We start from the raw sequence: 20,649 nt of genomic DNA on the forward strand, positions 1-20,649 counted from the left end.
GCTCAACGGTCCCAGTATAGGGACACCGATCCCATAACATCATACTAACCAGAAAGCAACGATCACTAAAGAGGGCTTGGTTTTACCATGTGGTTTTATTATTAACGAACCATGTGAATATCTTTATATCTTTCCTTGTAAGACAGTGAACAGTTTGATTTAAAACATGGACAATAGACAGAGGGGAGTGAACATACATAACAGAGAATGGCCACATATCATTTCATCACCAATTTAATACCACAATATCACTCACTGTCCGTACCTCTGCAATGTACATGTTAGTGCACATGATCCAGAACTATTAAAAAAACATGATTTAAAAGGTCATATACGCACATAAAAAAAATCTAACCAATTTGAGCCAATCGGAACCTCAGAATAAATACGACCCAGTGGGAGGAACCAAGGCCCGGCGGCATTCTGGGAAAACCTGCCGTCGCTCGTTTCTGTCATTTAGTTCAGCCTTTTCTTTCTTTCTCTATATCTTTCTTTCCTTCTTTATTTTCAGTGCGTCCAGCGTGTGCTACTGATCCTAAGCATCCAGGAACTCATCTAGAAACTCCATCACTTCCCCCTGTACACACACACACACACACACACACACACACATCACAGAGTTAGTATTGAACCTGAAGATTGTAACCATTCTCTACGGTTTCCTGATGGATATGCAGTGTAAATAAGGACTAACTACACTCTGATCAGACAGAGCCTCCAATTGGGTCTCCAGTTCCAGTCCTCGGGAACTACTGGGTGTACAGGCTTCAGTTCCAGAACTGCTCTAACACACCTTATTCGGCTAATCAAGGTCCTGATGAACAGCTGGTTGCCTTATCTACATGTGTTAGAGTTGGGCTGGCGCAAAATCCTGCAGTAGGGTGGCTCTCCAGGAGGAGGATTGGCCACTCTTATCTATAGGCGAGTCATGCTGCCCCCAAGTTAACAACTCTGGCACAACATCTATGGGTTATTATTAGACATGCCTTTATTGTTGTGAGTGAGCAGTGTGTGAGTGATCAGCGCCACCCTGTGGTGAGGTCAGATACGGCAGTCTGGTAAACACTAGTCACATTGTACTGCTTGGACACAGGTCATGTGATCTGAGAGGAATCTGTAGTTTATCGCTAGTTTACAGAAAGATTATATAGAGAGCCCTGCTAAAAACCAAGACCCACTTCTGGACACATATACTGTCTGACTCAACAATTGTGACATTAGAGACACAAATGGAGACTCTCTCTCTCTCTCACACACACACATACCTCGTCATCGCTCGCTAGGTGTTGTCTGGAGAACTCAAGCATCTCTAGCTGCATGGTGGTCTGGTTCAAGTACCGTACTGCCTCCTAAAACACACACACAAAACACACACAAAACACACACAAGTCAAATCAACATCGATAAGCAAACCCAAATGAAGACCTCAGCATTCAGTGAACCGGTTAAAACAAAAATCGATGACAGGGGCCAAATAACCTGCATATGGAGATAGTGGAAATGCATGCGGTTTGTGTGTGCTGAAAAATGTCTGTATAATATGTGTGTGTGTCTTACCGATCTAGGTAGGAAATCTTCATCGCTGAGTCCGTATTTGTCTCTGTGGTACTGGTAATACACCACGTTGTTCTTCATCACCTCATCACTGGGGTCAAACAACATGTAGCTGGTCACACACGGAACCGCGTTCTTCAGGTCATTCACTTGGGGGGCAATGACAGAGTCAGTGTGTGTGTGTGTGTGTGTGTGTGTGTGTGTGTGTGTGTATAACCACACAGAACACAGAAGTCCTAAATGTACATGTTTGTAATAATAATGTAGTAACATACTCACTTGTGTCATAAGACTGCTATAACACATGCATGTGTAGTAATTACAGTTATAACAGTTGTATTTGTAATAATACAGTAATATGACACTCACGTTTGTAATAGGCGAACTGTAGGTAGTGGTACATGGTTGCTACAAACTTCTCTACGATGAATCCTCCAACCACAGGAGTCAGCTCGGCCTCACACCTCACCTTCCTCTCCAACACCTCTGTGTAGTGGTCTGGGAGGGGGGGGGGGGGGGGGGGGGGGAGATAGAAGAGGTGGAGGGAGGGGGGGTTATCATCATGAGTGACCTGTTCAAGATGATCAAGAGAAATCATAAATCCATTTGTCTAAATCAACCTTTGGACAGGTAAATATATCCGTGTTGGACTGGTGAAAGACATGGAGGGATAGGCTGGCCTGAGATAGAGAGGTAGAAAGAAAGATAGACTGACCAGCAATGGAGGGGTAGAAGTCTTTGAAGTCTTTGACCTCCCTGGCTCCTTCTGAAGCAGCCAGACATTCATCATAGACCTTGAAGAAATCCCTTAGAGCCAGCTCCATGTCTGACACTGAGGTACGGTAGTTATCACCGTTATACGCCCGCACCGCTCGCACAAACAACATCTGGAACAACAACACACACACACATTGATACAGATACACAACATTACGACAAGTTAATTTGAACTATTGAACTAGATTAGACCAGGGCTCAGGGCTCAGATTAGCCCAGGGCTCCTGAGTGGTGCAGCGGTCTAAGGCACTGCATCTCAGTGCTACAGACCCTGGTTCGATTCCAGGCTGTATCACAATCGGCCGTGATTGGGATTCCCATAGGGCGGCGCACAATTGGCCCAGCATCGTCCGGGTTTGGCCGGGGTAGGCCGTCATTGTAAATAAGAATTTGTTCTACATGACTTGCCTAGTTAAATAAAGGTTAAATAAATAAATACAATGACCAGATTTTATTCACCAGAGCACAAGCTGCGTCTGTGCAACACTACATAGCTCCCTAAACCAGCCCAACTGAGACCCCCGACAATTGTCCTAAAGAGAAAGTGGCTACGGTCCATGTGTTGTCTTAGAGCTCTGAAAGCCGTTACATCCCCCTGTGACTCCAGTCTGGTCCCCTAATCACCTCTAACCCCAGCCATGGAGAGAAGTGTACGTGCGTGTTTGCATCCATGTGTATGCGTGTGTGTGTGTGTGTATGCGTGTGTGTGTACCTCGTAGGACTTGGTCTCCAGGTCTGTGAGGTGTTCCTCAGCTCCAGGTAGAGTCCTGTAGTAGGCCATGTTCCTCTGCATCATCTCATCATCAGGGTGCTTCAGGAGGAAGGTGTGGGCAGCAGACACTGCCTTGGCCAGGTTATCAGACTGGGGGAGAGAGGAGACAGTTATACGCACACACACACACAAACTGAGGCAGACAGGTTCACACACAAAACAGAGGCAGGCATATAGAGTGGGGAGAACAAGTATTTGATACACTGCCGATTTTGCAGGTTTTCCTACTTACAAAGCATGTAGAGGTCTGTAATTTTTATCATAGGTACACTTCAACTGTGAGAGACGGAATCTAAAACAAAAACCCAGAAAATCACATTGTATGTTTTTAAGTAATTAATTTGCATTTTATTGCATGACATAAGTATTTGATACATCAGAAAAGCAGAACTTAATATTTGGTACAGAAACCTTTGTTTGCAATTACAGAGATCATACGTTTCCTGTAGTTCTTGACCAGGTTTGCACACACTGCAGCAGGGATTTTGGCCCACTCCTCCATACAGACCTTCTCCAGATCCTTCAGGTTTCGGGGCTGTCGCTGGGCAATACGGACTTTCAGCTCCTTTCAGCTCCGTAAGAAGCATCTCAAGGTCCTGGACTGGCTAGGCCACTCCAGGACCTTGAGATGCTTCTTACGGAGCCACTCCTTAGTTGCCCTGGCTGTGTGTTTCGGGTCGTTGTCATGCTGGAAGACCCATCCACGACCCATCTTCAATGCTCTTACTGAGGGAAGGAGGTTGTTGGCCAAGATCTCGCAATACATGGCCCCATCCATCCTCCCCTCAATACGGTGCAGTCGTCCTCCCCTTTGCAGAAAAGCATCCCAAAAGAATGATGTTTCCACCTCCATGCTTCACGGTTGGGATGGTGTTCTTGGGGTTGTACTCATCCATCTTCTTCCTCCAAACACGGCGAATGTAGTTTAGACCAAAAAGCTCTATTTTTGTCTCATCAGACCACATGACCTTCTACCATTCCTCCTCTGGATCATCCAGATGGTCATTGGCAAACTTCAGACGGGCCTGGACATGCGCTGGCTTGAGCAGGGGGACCTTGCGTGCGCTGCAGGATTTTAATCGATGACGGCGTAGTGTGTTACTAATGGTTTTCTTTGAGACTGTGGTCCCAGCTCTCTTCAGGCCATTGACCAGATCCTGCCGTGTAGTTCTGGGCTGATCCCTCACATTCCTTATGATCATTGTTGCCCCACGAGGTAAGATCTTGCATGGAGCCCCAGACCGAGGGTGATTGACCGTCATCTTGAACTTCCATTTTCTAATAATTGCGCCAACAGTTGTTGCCTTCTCACCAAGCTGCTTGCCTATTGTCCTGTAGCCCATCCCAGCCTTGTGCAGGTCTACAATTTTATCCCTGATGTCCTTACACAGCTCTCTGGTCTTGACCATTGTGGAGAGGTTGGAGTCTGTTTGATTGAGTGTGTGGACAGGTGCAGTTAATACAGGTAATGAGTGGAGAACAGGAGGGCTTCTTAAAGAAAAACTAACAGGTCTGTGAGAGCCGGAATTCTTACTGGTTGGTAGGTGATCAAATAGTTATGTCATGCAATAAAATGCAAATTAATTACTTAAAAATCATACAATGTGATTTTCTGGATTTTTGTTTTCGATTCCGTCTCTCACAGTTGAAGTGTACCTATGATAAAAATTACAGACCTCTACATGCTTTGTAAGTAGGAAAACCTGCAAAATCGGCAGTTTCTCAAATACTTGTTCTCCCCACTGTACATACACACACACACAGGCTACTCATATAAAGTGAACAAAAGCACAGGACCCTCTTCCTTAGTTTAGCCTCCCCCTTCCCCGTGCATGTCGTGGCACGTATAATGACATCACATCCTCGCGAGAGAACACATTACTCAATAGAGTACAGTAGCATAACAGAGTGCAGAGTGCTTGTAAACTACACAGTTCTAAAAGTTATTGAAAACACACAATTTGTTTGATATAAAATACAACTTAGAAAGTACTTTTTTAAATACCAAATGCATTCAGTTATATTAGTTTTGAGAAACAGGCAGCTCGTCCACAGATTTAAATTAACCCTCTCCTGCTCCATAGAAAATACAAATTAAATACAAAATATATACTGCAGAGAGCCGCACTGATTTCATTCTCTCTCAAAGTGATTTCACTCACTTTGAAGTAGGCGAACTGCAGGTATTTATAAGGTTCCCGTTTCTCGAACTCCTCCACGGTGTCCCGGCTGGGCATGGTCTGTCTGAAGGCGGGCAGCCCCTGTTTGCACCGCTTGAGACACTGCGCCCTCTTCATAACGTTACCGAACACACGCAGCTCCGGGAAGTCGGTAAACTTCTCCTCGTTGTCCAGCCGCACAGAGCTGCAGTTGAGGTTGCAGAAGGCCTCGCTGTCCCTGAGCAGCCGGTACAACCGAAGAGAGACCTCGAGATAGTCAACTGTCTCCTGCCATTTCTCTCCGGTGTACTGGTCCAGCGCGTATTTATACGCGGAGTCTAGCGGCATTAGTTCATGACGCGGAAAACTCCTGAAGCTGTATTTCTCGTATTGACAGAAGACTATTGTAACGGAAACCGCGAATAGAAGCAGAGAGATTAGCGGAGTGCTGGAGGTTGCCATCTTTAGTTTTTGTGTAGAGGTGGGACGGCTGGGCTACGTCTCTACTCTATTCTGCTCTCTGTGCCGTGCGAGGGTGGGACAGGGACCGCCTCTACCCCCACCACGTATCCGGATACAACTCTCCCTCCCCTGGCTGCTCTGGGCAGGGTGACGGGGTGAGGGGTGGCGAACCACCGGGGCTCCATGCACCTCCCCCCAAATCAGTGTTGTTCTAGAGAGATCTGGGAGTAACATGGGTTGGTAAAATCAGACCACTGCACTAGTTTACACTGCACTATTTTACATCAAACTACATGTAAACGATTGCAAAAGTCACAGATCAAGTTAAGGAGTGATTTCCATTTGTGGCCCTCTAGACTAGATGCCAAATGGCCACACAATGTAATGTGATTAATCTGACGCAGCGACAATGAGAAGTAGCCTAGTGAAACGGCTTGTTCAGTAGTAGACTTTGGAGAGTCTGCTGCCTATACCTATCTATATCTACCTTTCTATTTTTATATTTATGTTCGGCTATGTATGTTTTATAAACGTGTTGGTTATGTTATATAAAACGTGTATATTCTTGTATAGGCCTATCACCCACTAATTAGGGTTGTCTCTGTAGCCTACAGTCTTCCCCCTCCCCTGCCACGTCGAGACATTCCAGAGAGAGAGAGGTTCACACACAGAAACACCCCCTGAAAAACTCAGACACTGTTCCACCGCCACTCCATAGCCAAGCCTTGTGTAATAGCCCTATAGACTGTACATGTGTGAATGAATGTAAACGAGGCCTATTCTACAGTAGTAGTTTGTGTTTGTTGGTCTTGCGTTGGGGATGTAGTTTATTTGGTCTCTAGCTGTGACTATAGGCCCTCCGTTTGGCGTTTCCACGTCTACATATCTGCTGTGCGCTACTGCGCCTGCGTCATACGTGGTACCCAAATCCTCCCATTCAATTCAATCCCGGACAGGGATCAAGGGAAGAAGACAAGAACTGGAAGCAGAAGACCAGAGGAATCGGAACAATCGGGGGAAAAGAGAAAGAGAAAGAGAGCGATATCAACCGTTACAAGTCACGGTTATCCACCCTACTTTTTGTCGGTAAAGGAGAGGCGTGTAAAGATGAACCAGTGCGTGCACGGGATGATATATTTGGCGGTTCTGGTGGCGTTTGCCGCCTGTGACGCCCCTCCGGTACCGTTAGATGACATCGTGATTGAGAAAACGTTCGTGCCGGAGCAGTGCGTGCGCGCTGTGAAAGTAGGGGATTATGTTCGTTACCATTATAACGGCATGTTCCCCGATGGAAAGAAATTTGACTCCAGGTAAAAAAGTTTTTATTTTCCACTCTTCTCCACTCCTGCAGTTCCTGCACGCAGTTCACGTTGCAGAGTAGCGTGCACGTCAATAAACTCAAGCGTGCGTTTCATTAGCGGGTCGGACCAAACAGCCACGCAGGCAGAGAGAACGAGAGCCCCCATTCACTAAAAGAGAGAGGGAGACTCTTCATGCAGTCTCCAAGTCTGAGCTAAATAATTTGTGAAACTATATTTTCACTCCAGAGAAAACAACTATATTCTGCTACTAAATACACCGGGTGATAATATATGGTTCGTTAACCAACTGCAAGGACGTACACATGTAGGCCTTCCTGGCCTACTCTAGAGCATGCACACACAGGTAGCATATAGTCTACTGGTGTGTGAGTGTATGTCACGTATGGCCAGCAGAGTGATCATGTAAAATAAAAAAAATACTACAAATATTCATTCATTAATGTAAACCCTTGGGCAGAAAGAGACCAGTAGGCCCAACAAGTAATGTGCGTGGCAGAATTGAGATACAGTTGGCCAGTGTAGCAGGCTAGGCCTAGTGATACGACATGTTAACCACAGTCTCACCACAGCCAACCAAGTACTATTGTCTGGACAGAGAGATACATGACCGAATGACTGAGTGAGTGAATCAGTGAAGTAAGTGAGTGAATGAATACATGATTGAATACATGAACGAATGGACATTTTTCCCTTGTTTCTTGTCTTTCTGTCTTTTTGGTTGAGATGTTGGCAGCTCTCATAACGTGTGTGTGTTGCAGCTATGACCGCAGTAGCACCTACAATGTGTATGTGGGTAAGAAGCAGCTGATTGAAGGGATGGACAGAGCTCTGGTAGGGATGTGTGTCAACGAGAGACGACTGGTCAAGATTCCCCCACAACTGGCCTACGGGAAGGAAGGATACGGTAAGTTCATAATATAGATTTTAACATTAATATACATCATATAATGGAGTTTTAGCATATAATTGAGGTTTGGGAGCAAAGACATCTCAACTCCTCCCCTATAACCAATCAATAACTATATTTATACTTACCTGTTCTACCTGTGTGTTTTGCGTGTAACATAAAACATAGCAAATAACTTAGTTGATAATATAGCTTATAACATGGTTATAGACATTGTTGTCTCTTGTCTGTTTGATTAATAGTGCAGCTGCACAGGTAGCAGTGTGTGTGGGTGGTTGGATCTGTGTTTTTGTGTGTTTTTAGGTTTGTGTGTGTGTGTGTGTGTGTGTGTGTGTGTAGAAGCTGGTGTTTACTGTTCGGAGGTATTCATAAACACCAAGCATTAATGCAAGCTTGACAGGAAGTGGGTGGTCCATGTTGAATTGGGTCGAAGTGACATCACAGACCAGGAAGTGCTGCTTGTTAATGTTACTGTACGCTGCATGGTGGCCTGAGATTTAAAACATTATTTTTTTTTTTTCACCTTTATTTAACCAGGTAGGCTAGTTGAACAAGTTCTCATTTACAACTGCGACCTGGCCAAGATAAAGCAAAGCAGTGCAACACATGGAATAAACAAACATTGAGCTGAGATAAGGCGGGGCTTTACCTAGTAAAGACGTATAGATGACCTGGAGCCAATGGGTTTGGCGACGAATATGAAGCAAGGGCCAGCCAACGAGAGCATACAGGTCGCAGTGGTGGGTAGTATATGGGGCTTTGGTGACAGAACGGATGGCACTGTGATAGACTGCATCCAATTTGCTGAGTAGAGTGTTGGAGGCTATTTTGTAAATGACATAGCCGAAGTCAAGGATCGGCAGGATAGTCAGTTTTACGAGGGTATGTTTGGCAGTATGAGTGAAGAATGCTTTGTTGCAAAATAGGAAGCCGATTCTAGATTTAATTTTGGATTGGAGATGCTTAAAACTTCTTGCGGATAAGTGGGATGCTAGCGTCCCATCTCGACAACTTCCGGTGAAATTGCAGAGCGCGAAATTCAAATGACAGAAATAGTCATATTTAACATTCATAAAAATACAAGTGTCATACATCAGTTAAAAGCTTAACTTCTTGTTAATCCAGCCGCTGTGTCAGATTTCAAAAAGGCTTTTACGGCGAAAGTACACCATGTGATCATCTGAGGACAGCGCCCAGCACACAAAAGCATTAAAAACATTTTCCAACCAGGCAGATGCGCCACGAAAGCCAGAAATAGCGCTAAAATAAATCACTTACCTTTGAAGATCTTCTTCTGTTGGCACTCCAAGAGGTCCCAGCTACATCACAAATGGTTGTTTTGTTCGATAAAGTCCTTCATTATATCCCCGAAATCTCAGTTTAGCTGGCGCGCTTCATTCAATAATCCACCGGTTTCCCTCCTTCAAAATGAATCCCAAACGTTATCAATAAACTTCTCCAAACAAGTCAAACAACGTATAAAATCAAACCTCAGGTACCCTAATACGTAAATAAACAATCAAATTTAAGACGGAGAATCGTTATTGTCATTACCGGAGATAAACAACAAAGTACGCGCATTCACCAGAACGCGTAACAAATACTACAGCCAAAATGGGAGCCACTACAAATTACAAACAACAAATTCTAGCAGATTTTTCCAAAAACAAGCCTGAAACTCTTTCTAAAGACTGTTGACATCTAGTGGAAGCCCTAGGAACTGCAATCTGGGAGGTTTTCCCTTCATATTAAAAATGACAGCCATAGGAATCAATGGTGGGCTGAATTTTTTTTTTCTGGGTGGTTTGTCCTCGGGGTTTCGCCTGCCATATAAGTGCTGTTAAACTCACAGACATTATTTTAACAGTTTTAGAAACTGAGTGTTTTCTATCCAAATCTACCAATTATATGCATATCCTAGCTTCTGGTCCTAAGTAACAGGCAGTTTACTTTGGGCATGCTTGTCATCCAGACGTCAAAATACTGCCCCCTAGCCCAAAGAGGTTAATGTGAGTCTGGAAGGAGAGTTTACAGTCTAACCAGACACCTAGGTATTTGTAGTTGTCCACATATTCTAAGTCAGAACCGTCCAGAGTAGTGATGCTGGATGGGCGAGCAGGTGCGGGCAGCAATTGGTTGAAGAGCATGCATTTAGTTTTACTTGCATTTAAGAGCAGTTGTAGGCCACGGAAGGAGAGTTGTATGGCATTGAAGCTCGTCTGGAGTTTAGTTAACACAGTTTCCAAATAAGGGCCAGAAGTATACAGAATGGTGTCGTCTGCATAGAGGTGGATCAGAGAATCACCAGCAGCAAGAGCGACATCATTGATGTATACAGAGAAAAGAGTCGGCCCGAAAATTGAACCATGTGGCACCCCCATAGAGACTGCCAGAGGTCCGGACAACAGGCCCTCCGATTTCACACACTGAACTCTGTCTGAGAAGTAGTTGGTGAACCAGGCGAGGCAGTCATTTGAAAAACCAAGGCTGTTGAGTCTGCTGATAAAAATGTGGTGATTAACAGCCTTGGCCAGGTTGATGAATAAAGCTGCACAGTATTGTCGATGGTGGTTATCGATGGTGGTTATGATATCGTTCAGGACCTTGAGCGTGGCTGAGGTGCACCCATGACCAGCTCGGAAACCAGATTTCATAGCGGAGAAGGTACGGTGGGATTCGAAATGGTCGGTGATCTGCTTGTTAACTTGGCTTTCGAAGACCTTAGAAAGGCAAGGTAGGGTAGATATAGGTCTGTAGAATTTTGGGTCTAGAGTGTCTCCCCCTTTGAAGAGGGGGATGACCGCGGCAGCTTTCCAATCTTTGGGGATCTCAGACAATGCGAAAGAGAGGTTGAACAGGCTAGTAATAGGGGTTTTAGCAATTTCTGCTGATAATTTTAGAAAGAGAGGGTCCAGATTGTCTAGCCGTGATCATTTGTAGGGGTCCAGATTTTGCAGCTCTTTCAGAACATCAGCTATCTGGATTTGGGTGAAGGAGAAATGGGGGAGGCTTGGGCAAGTTGTTGTGGGGGGTGCTGACCAGGGTAGGGGTGGCTAGGTGGAAAGCATGGCCAGCCGTAGAAAAATGCTTATTGAAATTCTCAATTATTGTGGATTTATCGGTGGTGACAGTGTTTCCTAGCCTCAGTGCAGTGGGCAGCTGGGAGGAGGTGCTCTTATTCTCCATGGATTTTACAGTGTCGCATAACTTTTTGGAGTTTGTGCTGCAGGATGCAAATTTCTGTTTGAAAAAGCTAGCCTTTGCTTTCCTAACTGCCTTTGTATATTGGTTCCTAACTTCCCTGAAAAGTTGCATATCGCAGGGGCTATTTGATGCTAATTCTGTACGCCACAGTATGTTTTTGTGCTGGTCATGGGCAGTCAAGTCTGGAGTGAACCACGGGCTATATCTGTTCCTGGTTCAATTTTTTTTGAATGGGGCATGCTTATTTAAGATTGTAAGGAAAGCACTTTTAAAGAATAACCAGGCATCTTCTACTGACGGAATGAGGTCTATATACTTCCAGGATACCCGGGCCAGGTCGATTAGGAAGGCCTAATCAAACGCTCCCTAAATTGTTTTAGGGAGCATTTGACAGCGATGAGGGGTGGTCGTTTGACCGCAGACCCATTACGAACGCAAGCAATTTTTATTTATTTATTTATTTTACCGTTATTTTACCAGGTAAGTTGACTGAGAACACGTTCTCATTTGCAGCAACGACCTGGGGAATAGTTACAGGGGAGAGGAGGGGGATGAATGAGCCAATTGCAAACTGGGGATTATTAGGTGACCATGATGGTTTTGAGGGCCAGATTGGGAATTTAGCCAGGACACCGGGGTTAACACCCGTACTCGTACGATAAGTGCCATGGGATCTTTAATGACCTCAGAGAGTCAGGACACCCGTTTAACGTCCCATCCGAAAGACGGCACCCTACACAGGGCAGTGTCCCCAATCACTGCCCTGGGGCATTGGGATATTTTTTAGACCAGAGGAAAGAGTGCCTCCTACTGGCCCTCCAACACCACTTCCAGCAGCATCTGGTCTCCCATCCAGGGACTGACCAGGACCAACCCTGCTTAGCTTCAGAAGCAAGCCAGCAGTGGTATGCAGGGTGGTATGCAATGAGGCAGTGATTGCTGAGATCCTGGTTGAAGACAGCAGAGGTGTATTTGGAGGGCAGGTTGGTTAGGATGATATCTATGAGGGTACCTCTGTTTACGGATTTGGGGTGGTACGTGGTAGGTTCATTGATAATTTGTGTGAGATTGAGGGCATCAAGCTTAGATTGTAGAATGGCCGCGGTGTTAAGCTTGTCCCAGTTTAGGTCACCTAACAGCACGAGCTCTGAAGATAGATGGGGGGCAATCAATTCATATATGGTGTCCAGGGCACAGCTGGGGGCAGAGGGTGGTCTATATCAAGCGGCAACGGTGAGAGACTTGTTTCTAGAAAGGTGTATTTTTAAAAGTAGAAGCTCAAATTGTTTGGGCACAGACCTGGATAGTAAGACAGAACTCTGCAGGCTATCTCAACAGTAGATTGCAACTCCGCCCCCTTTGGCAGTTCTATCTTGTCGGAAAATGTTATAGTTAGGGGTGGAAATTTCTGGGTTTTTGGTGGCCTTCCTAAGCCAGGATTCAGACACGGTTAGGACATCTGGGTTGGCAGAGTGTGCTAAAGCAGTGAATAAAACAAACTTAGGGAGGAGGCTTCTAATGTTAACATGCATGAAACCAAGGCTTTTAGAGTTACAAAAGTCATCAAAAGAGAGCGCCTGGGGATGGGAGTGGAGCTAGGCACTGCAAGGCCTGGGTTAACCTCTACATCACCAGAGGAACAGAGGAGGAGTAGGATAAGGGTACAGCTAAGGCCTATAAGAACTGGTTGTCTAGTACGTTCGGGACAAAGAGTAAGAGGAGCAGGTTTCTGGGCGCGGTAGAATATATTCAATGTATAATGTACAGACAACGGTATGGTAGGATGTGAATACAGTGGTGGTAAATCTAGGCATTGAGTGACGATGAGAGAGGTATTGTCTCTAGAGACATCAATTAAACCAGGTGAGGTCACCGCATTTGACATGAACAAACCCTTATTGTAGACAGATTAATCTGCTGACCCTCTTGAACTGACACATAGAGGTGAACTCTGCTTTAGTGTTGTAGGAGTGCCCTTCATTCACAGTGAGACAGACAACACAGCCCAGACCGGTGGCTTCGCCGGCATTACCCACAGTTACATGCACAGCATTAGGAGTGTGTTTGTGCTATTAGTATGTGTATTAGTGTGTGTATGTGTGTGTATTAGTGTGTGTTTGCGTGAATAAAGAGGTCACCAAGCGGACTGGTTGATTTTGCATGAGGAGAGATTAAAACAGAAATGTGTGGCCTTACTTGGAATGTAGGGACTGGTAAAGAGAGAGAGAGAGCAAGTGAGATAAAGAGAGAGAAAGGAAGATGGGGTGGCATGTATGGAGAGATAAATGTAGGTGTCTACTTAATAGAGGGAGAAAAGGAGGAGCGAGTCAGGGAGTTGGAGGGAGAAACAGGCCGCATCCGTATACCCATACTAGCATACAATAAAAAGATAGTGTTATCGTATGTGAAATGTCTAAAATAGTTCTCTGAATGCGTTACCTAATACGTGATTGTGTTGACTTCCGCCATTCTTTCATTTTGGCACAGCCCACCAATTTATCTAATTGTCAGCTGTTGACAAACACCTGAGTCAGAAAGAGTGAATTCTACTAGATCAAACGCCAAAATCAGTATGCAGTTTAAGTGTGTAGTACAAGAGTATGCAGTTTAAGTATGTAGTACAGTAGTATGGGTTATTCGGACATGGCCACAGTCTCTGCCAGCAGAGAGAACAACTGCCAACTCACCAGTATGGATTTAATCACAGCCACCCTCAACTTCCTTACCCCTCTTTCTCTTCTCCTCCCTTCCTCTTCCCCTCCTCTCATCTTCCCTCCCTCATAACAATGTCTGTGGCCTATATGGTTTATAATCTCTGATTAATTGCCTTCTTCAAAGAGATAATTCCATGTTCATCTGTCTAGTTTAACAATGAGAGAAAGAAAGAGAGAAAGTGGAAAGACAGAATGAGAGAAAAAACGAGTAACTAATGTCATCCTCCCTTACTCCTCCAGGTGACGTAATCCCTTCAGACGCGATCCTCCATTTTGATGTTCTGTTGTTGGACGTGTGGAACCCTGATGATGTGGTTCAGATGAAGACGTACTACACCCCTGAGAACTGCTCTAGGAAGGTAGAGGTGTCGGACTACGTACGTTACCATTACAACGGAACACTGCTGGACGGAACACTGTTCGACTCCAGGTGAGACACGAGATACAGTGGGGCAAAAAAGTATTTAGTCAGCCACCAATTGTGCAAGTTCTCCCACTTAAAAAGATGAGAGAGGCCTGTAATTTTCATCATAGGTACACTTCAACTATGACAGACAAAATGAGAAAAAAAATCCAGAAAATCACATTGTAGGATTTTTTATGAATTTATTTGCAAATTATGGTGGAAAATAAGTATTTGGTCACCTACAAACAAGCAAGATTTCTGGCTCTCACAGACCTGTAACTTCTTCTTTAAGAGACTCCTCTGTCCTCCACTCGTTACCTGTATTAATGGCACCTGTTTGAACTTGTTATCAGTATAAAAGACACCTGTCCACAACCTCAAACAGTCACACTCCAAACTCCACTATGGCCAAGACCAAAGAGCTGTCAAAGGACACCAGAAACAAAATTGTAGACCTGCACCAGGCTGGGAAGACTGAATATGCAATAGGTAAGCAGCTTGGTTTGAAGAAATCAACTGTGGGAGCAATTATTAGGGAATGGAAGACATACAAGACCACTGATAATCTCCCTCGATCTGGGGCTCCACGCAAGATCTCACCCCGTGGGGTCAAAATGATCACAAGAACGGTGAGCAAAAATCCCAGAACCACACGGGGGGACCTAGTGAATGACCTGCAGAGAGCTGGGACCAAAGTAACAAAGCCTACCATCAGTAACACACTACGCCGCCAGGGACTCAAATCCTGCAGTGCCAGACATGTCCCCCTGCTTAAGCCAGTACATGTCCAGGCCCGTCTGAAGTTTGCTAGAGAGCATTTGGATGATCCAGAAGAAGATTGGGAGAATGCATATGGTCAGATGAAACCAAAATATAACTTTTTGGTAAAAACTCAACTCGTCGTGTTTGGAGGACAAAGAATGCTGAGTTGCATCCAAAGAACACCATACCTACTGTGAAGCATGGGGGTGGAAACATCATGCTTCGGGGCTGTTTTTCTGCAAAGGGACCAGGACGACTGATCCGTGTAAAGGAAAGAATGAATGGGGCCATGTATCGTGAGATTTTGAGTGAAAACCTCCTTCCATCAGCAAGGGCATTGAAGATGAAACGTGGCTGGGTCTTTCAGCATGACAATGATCCCAAACACACCGCCCGGGCAACGAAGGAGTGGCTTCGTAAGAAGCATTTCAAGGTCCTGGAGTGGCCTAGCCAGTCTCCAGATCTCAACCCCATAGAAAATCTTTGGAGGGAGTTGAAAGTCCGTGTTGCCCAGCAACAGCCCCAAAACATCACTGCTCTAGAGGAGATCTGCATGGAGGAATGGGCCAAAATACCAGCAACAGTGTGTGAAAACCTTGTGAAGACTTACAGAAAATGTTTGACCTCTGTCATTGCCAACAAAGGGTATATAACAAACTATTGAGATAAACTTTTGTTATTGACCAAATACTTATTTTCCACCATCATTTGCAAATAAATAAATAAAAAATCCTACAATGTGATTTTCTGGATTTTTTTTCTCATTTTGTCTGTCATAGTTGAAGTGTACCTATGATGAAAATTACAGGCCTCTCATCTTTTTAAGTGGGAGAACTTGCACAATTGGTGGCTGACTAAAAACTTTTTTGCCCCACTGTAAGTTGTCGACGACAAAACAGTACTAACACGTACGTCACGCTACTAACACACACTACTAACACACACTACAACTATTAACACACACTACTAACACGCACTACACACTTCTAACACACACTATAGACTACTAACAGACACTACACACTACTAAGAAATCTACACACACAGGGAGAGGAATGAAGAGAGGCCCTGCAAGGAAGGAGATGATAGAGAGGAGGGTTACATTTGGAGGATTTCCAATAAATAAATGTCTGCTGTGTTTGTGGTCTTCTAATAAGTATTTTCTCATTCTCTCCCCATTTCCCTCCCCTCTCCCTGTAGCCACACCCGTATGCGTACCTATGACACCTATGTGGGGATTGGCTGGCTGATCGCTGGCATGGATCAGGGGCTTCTGGGCATGTGTGTCGGGGAGAAACGCATCATCACCATGCCCCCGTCGCTAGGATACGGGTCAAACGGTGATGGTTAGTAGGTGCTGCTGGGTAATGGAGTTGTTTCTGAGTGTTATCCCAGTCCAGGCCTCTCTAGTACTATTGGACCAGAGATGGCATCATCAGTGTAACCGTCTCTCCTTTGATCTCTCTCTTTCTCTCTCTCCATCCCTCCCCCTCTCTCTAGGTAGTAATATCCCTGGTGTTTGACGTGGTCCTACTGAACTTACATAACCCTAGTGTAACCCTCCTATCTCTCCTCCCCTTTCTTTCCATCCATTCCTCCATCCCATCCCTCTCTAGGTAGTGATATCCCACAGCAGGCCTCCCTGGTTTTTGATGTAGTCCTCCTAGACCTCCATAACCCTAAAGACGGCGTCAGTATCATCAACCAGGACATACCTCAACCCTGCCACAGGAAGAGTGTTGCTGGGGACTTCATCAGATACCACTATAATGGATCACTACTGGACGGGACCTTCTTCGACTCCAGGTGAGGAAGAGAGTGTGTGTGACTTCATAAATGTGTATGAAAAAAATGCTCCCTAATTGCCTTTGGGCATTGATTTCCCTTTATATGTAATTCTTCTTTTGTCCTCACGGTGGCAGTAACCTTAAACTAAACTACATAGACAAATTAGTTCAAGATTTACTGAATGATTCCAAGCAGTAGAATAAAAATGGCACTTTTATCTTACAAGAAAACAAGTAAATATAAGTTCAGACTGAATAGGGTGTAGAATTTAGAATCTACAACTTAGAGTTACTTAGATTTAGAAATGTAGGCAAATGTTTTGTGTGGCAGCTGTTTGTCACGTGTTTCATTCTGTACATATGATTATTGTCCTCTCAGCTACTCCCGTAACCGTACATATGACACCTACGTGGGTAAGGGCTATGTGATTGGTGGGATGGACGAGGGTCTGATCGGAGTCTGCATCGGAGAGAAAAGACGCATCATTATCCCACCTCACCTCGGATACGGAGAGGAGGGCACAGGTATGTATAAAATAGTGTATTTGTGTGTGTGTTGTGTGTGTGTGGTGTGTGGTGTGTGTTGAGGTTTTCAGTGTACCATCGTTTATAGAAAGGTGATTTCATCATTGCCCCCTCTCTCCCCCACCAGGTACTAAGATCCCAGGTTCTGCTGTCTTGGTGTTTGATATCCATATCATAGACTTCCACAACCCATCAGACACAGTGGTGATCACTACCAACTATAAACCAGTGGTGTGTGAGACGCTGGCTAAGAAAGGAGACTTTGTTAAATACCACTATAACGCTTCGCTCATGGATGGATCCTTCATCGACTCCACGTGAGTAAAAAGATACACTTGGACACGCAAGCACATGCAAACACCACACACACATGCTTCTAACAATCGCTCTCTCCAGGTATAACTATGGGAAGACGTATAACATTGTGCTGGGAGCCAACCAGGTGGTTCCAGGGATGGAGGAGGGGCTGAAGGAGATGTGTGTTGGAGAGAGAAGACACCTGGTCATACCTCCTCATCTGGGCTATGGAGAGAGGGGAGTGGGTGAGTTACACACATGCCCCACACACAAACACGGGCACAGAAAAAGACACACACAAACTAGTCCACGTGCTGTTATTAACCCATTCATGTCCATTGGTGTGTTATAGATGGTGAAGTGCCGGCCAGTGCTGTCCTGATCTTCGACATCGAGATGATTGAGATGGAGGCGGGACTTCCTGATGGCTACATGTTCATCTGGAACGAGGACGTATCAGCTGACCTCTTCACTGAGATGGACGCAGATAAGGACTTACAGGTGTTGGCTTCAGAGGTACGCATCACAGCTAAACCCCACCCTCAGCTACACACTAATAGACATACACATGACACTGTGGGTCCTCATGCATCTCACCTCCTATCCTTTATCTGCTCTGATTGAAGACAACTGGACAGCGTATGGCTGCATCTCAGTAGTCTTAAATAGCCTCCTCTCATTGTCTCCTCTCCTTCATCTGCACTGATCTGTAAACACAAGACAAGTGAAAGTAAATATGGTGGAAGAGAAGCCTACAGAAAGAATATGTTTTGTATTTCACCCATCCAGTTAATTTTGATCAGTTCAGGAAGAGAGTAGACAATCAAGTTGATTAACCGAGACAACTGGCTAACCAATTCACAATTCTCCCTCCCTCTCTCTCTCTCCACACACCCTCCCCCATCTCCCTGTCCAGTTCTCAGACTACATTCTGCGTCAGGTGAACGAGGGTAAAGGACGTCTGGCCCCTGGGTTCGACGCATATCGCATCATTGAGAACATGTTTTCTAACCAGGACCGTAATGGAGACGGAAAGATCACAGAGGACGAGTTCAAACTGAAGGCCGACGAGACCACACACGATGAGCTATAAGATAGGGGTGCAGTGTGTGTGTGTGTGTGTGTGTATGGGGGCTTATATGAATGCAATATAAGACAAGGAGGGTGTGTTTGTGTGTGTGTGAGAGGGATTATATTGTTGGAGGGTGGCGGGGTGAGATGGCAAAGGGTCAGATGTATAGAATTAGAGTTGGTCAGATGTCTAGAGAAAACCAAAGAGAGAGGCAGGGTGTATTCCGAGTAATGGGCTGAGTATCAAATGGTGCTTTAGTTAGCTTTGACCTGTCCAGTCTTGTGACCAGAGCAGTCTGGTGTTGGCATGGGGAGGGAATGAGAGAGGAGTAGGAAAGCAGGAGGAATACATTTTGAGGAGATGAGCAATGTAAGAGCATTAGGACAAAGGCCCACGTTTTTGTTAGTAGAGCAGTTTCCCAAATCCAGCCCTTAAGTACCCCCAACAGCACACATTTTCTTTGAAGCCTTGGACAAACTCGTCTGATACAATGTGTCAACTAATCATCAAGCCCTGGATGAGTTTAATATGGTGAGTTTATCTGGTGCTACAACAAAACGTGTGCTGTTGAGGGTAACGTTACTGGAGGACTGGAGTTGGGAAACATTGTATTAGAGGAGCTTGACGTGTTTCTATTGTTGATGATGATGATGTACCTTTGTTCACCTGCTCTGGCATCACTGATGTGTTTATTTTATTATTGAGTTACTGTTCAGATGGTGTTTGTAATTTTTTTTTTTGGTGTTGCCTTTTTTATACGTTTCTCATCTGTGAGAGAATAAGTGCCTGACAATTATTTAGTGACAAACTCTCCACTTTCTGAAGATGATCTGTGGATCTTCTATCCCTCATGTTTAATAGTTAGTCATGGTCTGTGGGTCAAACTGTTTCAATTTCAAATCTTCTGTCCCACCAACATCACAAACTGCCATAACTCTTTACCAACATATCTTATAGAGCACAATTACAGTACTATAAAATTGTTATTTATTGTATTAACACCATGGATGCAGTTAGGTGATTGCAGAATTTATTCTACAGTACCATCCAGCTAACGTGTGTGTTTTAGTAAAGGTTTGCCGATGAGTCAGGTGCTAAAACTTTGTTTCTATTCCTTGTTGTCATGTGTACAAACGCTTCCTGTATTCTCTGCTGTCTAAGCTAATCAAGTACAGTACTACACATCTAGTCATTCAGCTGCCCACTCACAACACTGTCTCCTATGCAACATTTACCTAAATGTTAGTGCCACTATCAGGTAGTTCATTGTTTTAGTTTCCCCCCCCCCCCCAATAGATTGTGTTATAATTACGCTATGCTCTGCACACACACATCACACCTGCTTTGGCAAAGTGTGTGAGGTGTGTACGTAACAGTTGAGTTTGTTTTATATCTGATGCCTCTGTTTGGTGAGAGTAATGAGTGATAATGATGCTGTAAATGTTTCGTTTCTAAGGTGCATTTAAATAAATGCACATTCCAACCCCTTTACAAGACCTGTCTGTCTCTCTTTAGCTGCAATGTGTGTGGCTTGCATATGGTGGGAACTGCGCAGCCAGAATAAAAACAGCCAGGGGGCGACAGAAATGTAGGGAGAAAGTAGGAGTAATGAGATAAAGAAAGAGGGAGTGAGAGAGGGGAAAAAAGTGGCGGTTTGAAGTGAAGATATGAAACAAGGACACCAGAACAGAAACAGTTGTTTTCTAAGTTTGGAATGTATAACAACCATGGAGTCTTTAGCGCCTGCCCGCCTGCCCCGGCACACAGTTTCTGGCCGAGGCATAGAATTGTTTAATTGGCTTATATGGTTAGGGCTAAATGTAAATGTTTCTTACAGAAGAAATATGAAAAGCATATGCATATCCATGGTAGCAATTGAAAGGGAAAAGTTTGGAGATGTGAAAATTATTAGACCAAAGGTGAGTCCAA

At 44.7% G+C, this 20,649-nt stretch overlaps 2 protein-coding genes across 2 annotated transcripts; one reads left to right on the top strand and one right to left on the bottom strand.

Moving 5' to 3' along the window:
• Nucleotides 1-76: 76 nt before the first annotated feature.
• crtap (cartilage associated protein) lies at nt 77-5,912 on the bottom strand. The gene is made up of 7 exons (XM_055876588.1): nt 5,266-5,912; nt 3,044-3,193; nt 2,270-2,441; nt 1,924-2,052; nt 1,558-1,703; nt 1,266-1,349; nt 77-577 (listed from the first exon to the last, which is right to left on the bottom strand). The coding sequence occupies exons 1-7, from the start codon at nt 5,722-5,724 to the stop codon at nt 536-538; spliced, it is 1,182 nt and encodes a 393-aa protein (XP_055732563.1). The 5' UTR covers nt 5,725-5,912; the 3' UTR covers nt 77-535.
• Nucleotides 5,913-6,268: 356 nt separating this feature from the next.
• LOC129819897 (peptidyl-prolyl cis-trans isomerase FKBP9-like) lies at nt 6,269-20,214 on the top strand. Its single transcript, XM_055876587.1, has 10 exons — nt 6,269-7,034; nt 7,805-7,950; nt 14,112-14,301; nt 16,240-16,385; nt 16,656-16,845; nt 17,206-17,351; nt 17,479-17,668; nt 17,748-17,893; nt 18,001-18,164; nt 18,565-20,214. Exons 1-10 carry the CDS (start codon nt 6,484-6,486, stop codon nt 18,739-18,741), a joined length of 2,046 nt encoding a protein of 681 aa, XP_055732562.1. The 5' UTR covers nt 6,269-6,483; the 3' UTR covers nt 18,742-20,214.
• The last annotated feature ends 435 nt before the right edge of the window (nt 20,215-20,649 follow it).

Source organism: Salvelinus fontinalis, chromosome 22 (genome assembly GCF_029448725.1).
Source record: "Salvelinus fontinalis isolate EN_2023a chromosome 22, ASM2944872v1, whole genome shotgun sequence".
NCBI classification, from domain to species: domain Eukaryota; kingdom Metazoa; phylum Chordata; class Actinopteri; order Salmoniformes; family Salmonidae; genus Salvelinus; species Salvelinus fontinalis.

Bases quoted from the DNA above. Each gene is read 5' to 3' on its own strand.
- LOC129819897 (XM_055876587.1), top strand. From the start codon at position 6,484: ATGAATGTAAACGAGGCCTATTCTACAGTAGTAGTTTGTGTTTGTTGG. The intron at 7,035-7,804 runs GTAAAAAAGTTT...TGTGTGTTGCAG, and splicing joins GGAAAGAAATTTGACTCCAG to CTATGACCGCAGTAGCACCT. The intron at 7,951-14,111 runs GTAAGTTCATAA...TTACTCCTCCAG, and splicing joins CTACGGGAAGGAAGGATACG to GTGACGTAATCCCTTCAGAC.
- crtap (XM_055876588.1), bottom strand. From the start codon at position 5,724: ATGGCAACCTCCAGCACTCCGCTAATCTCTCTGCTTCTATTCGCGGTT. The intron at 1,704-1,923 runs GTGAGTGTCATA...TTGCCCCCCAAG, and splicing joins ACAGTTCGCCTATTACAAAC to TGAATGACCTGAAGAACGCG. The intron at 578-1,265 runs GTATGTGTGTGT...GTGTGTGTACAG, and splicing joins ACCTAGCGAGCGATGACGAG to GGGGAAGTGATGGAGTTTCT.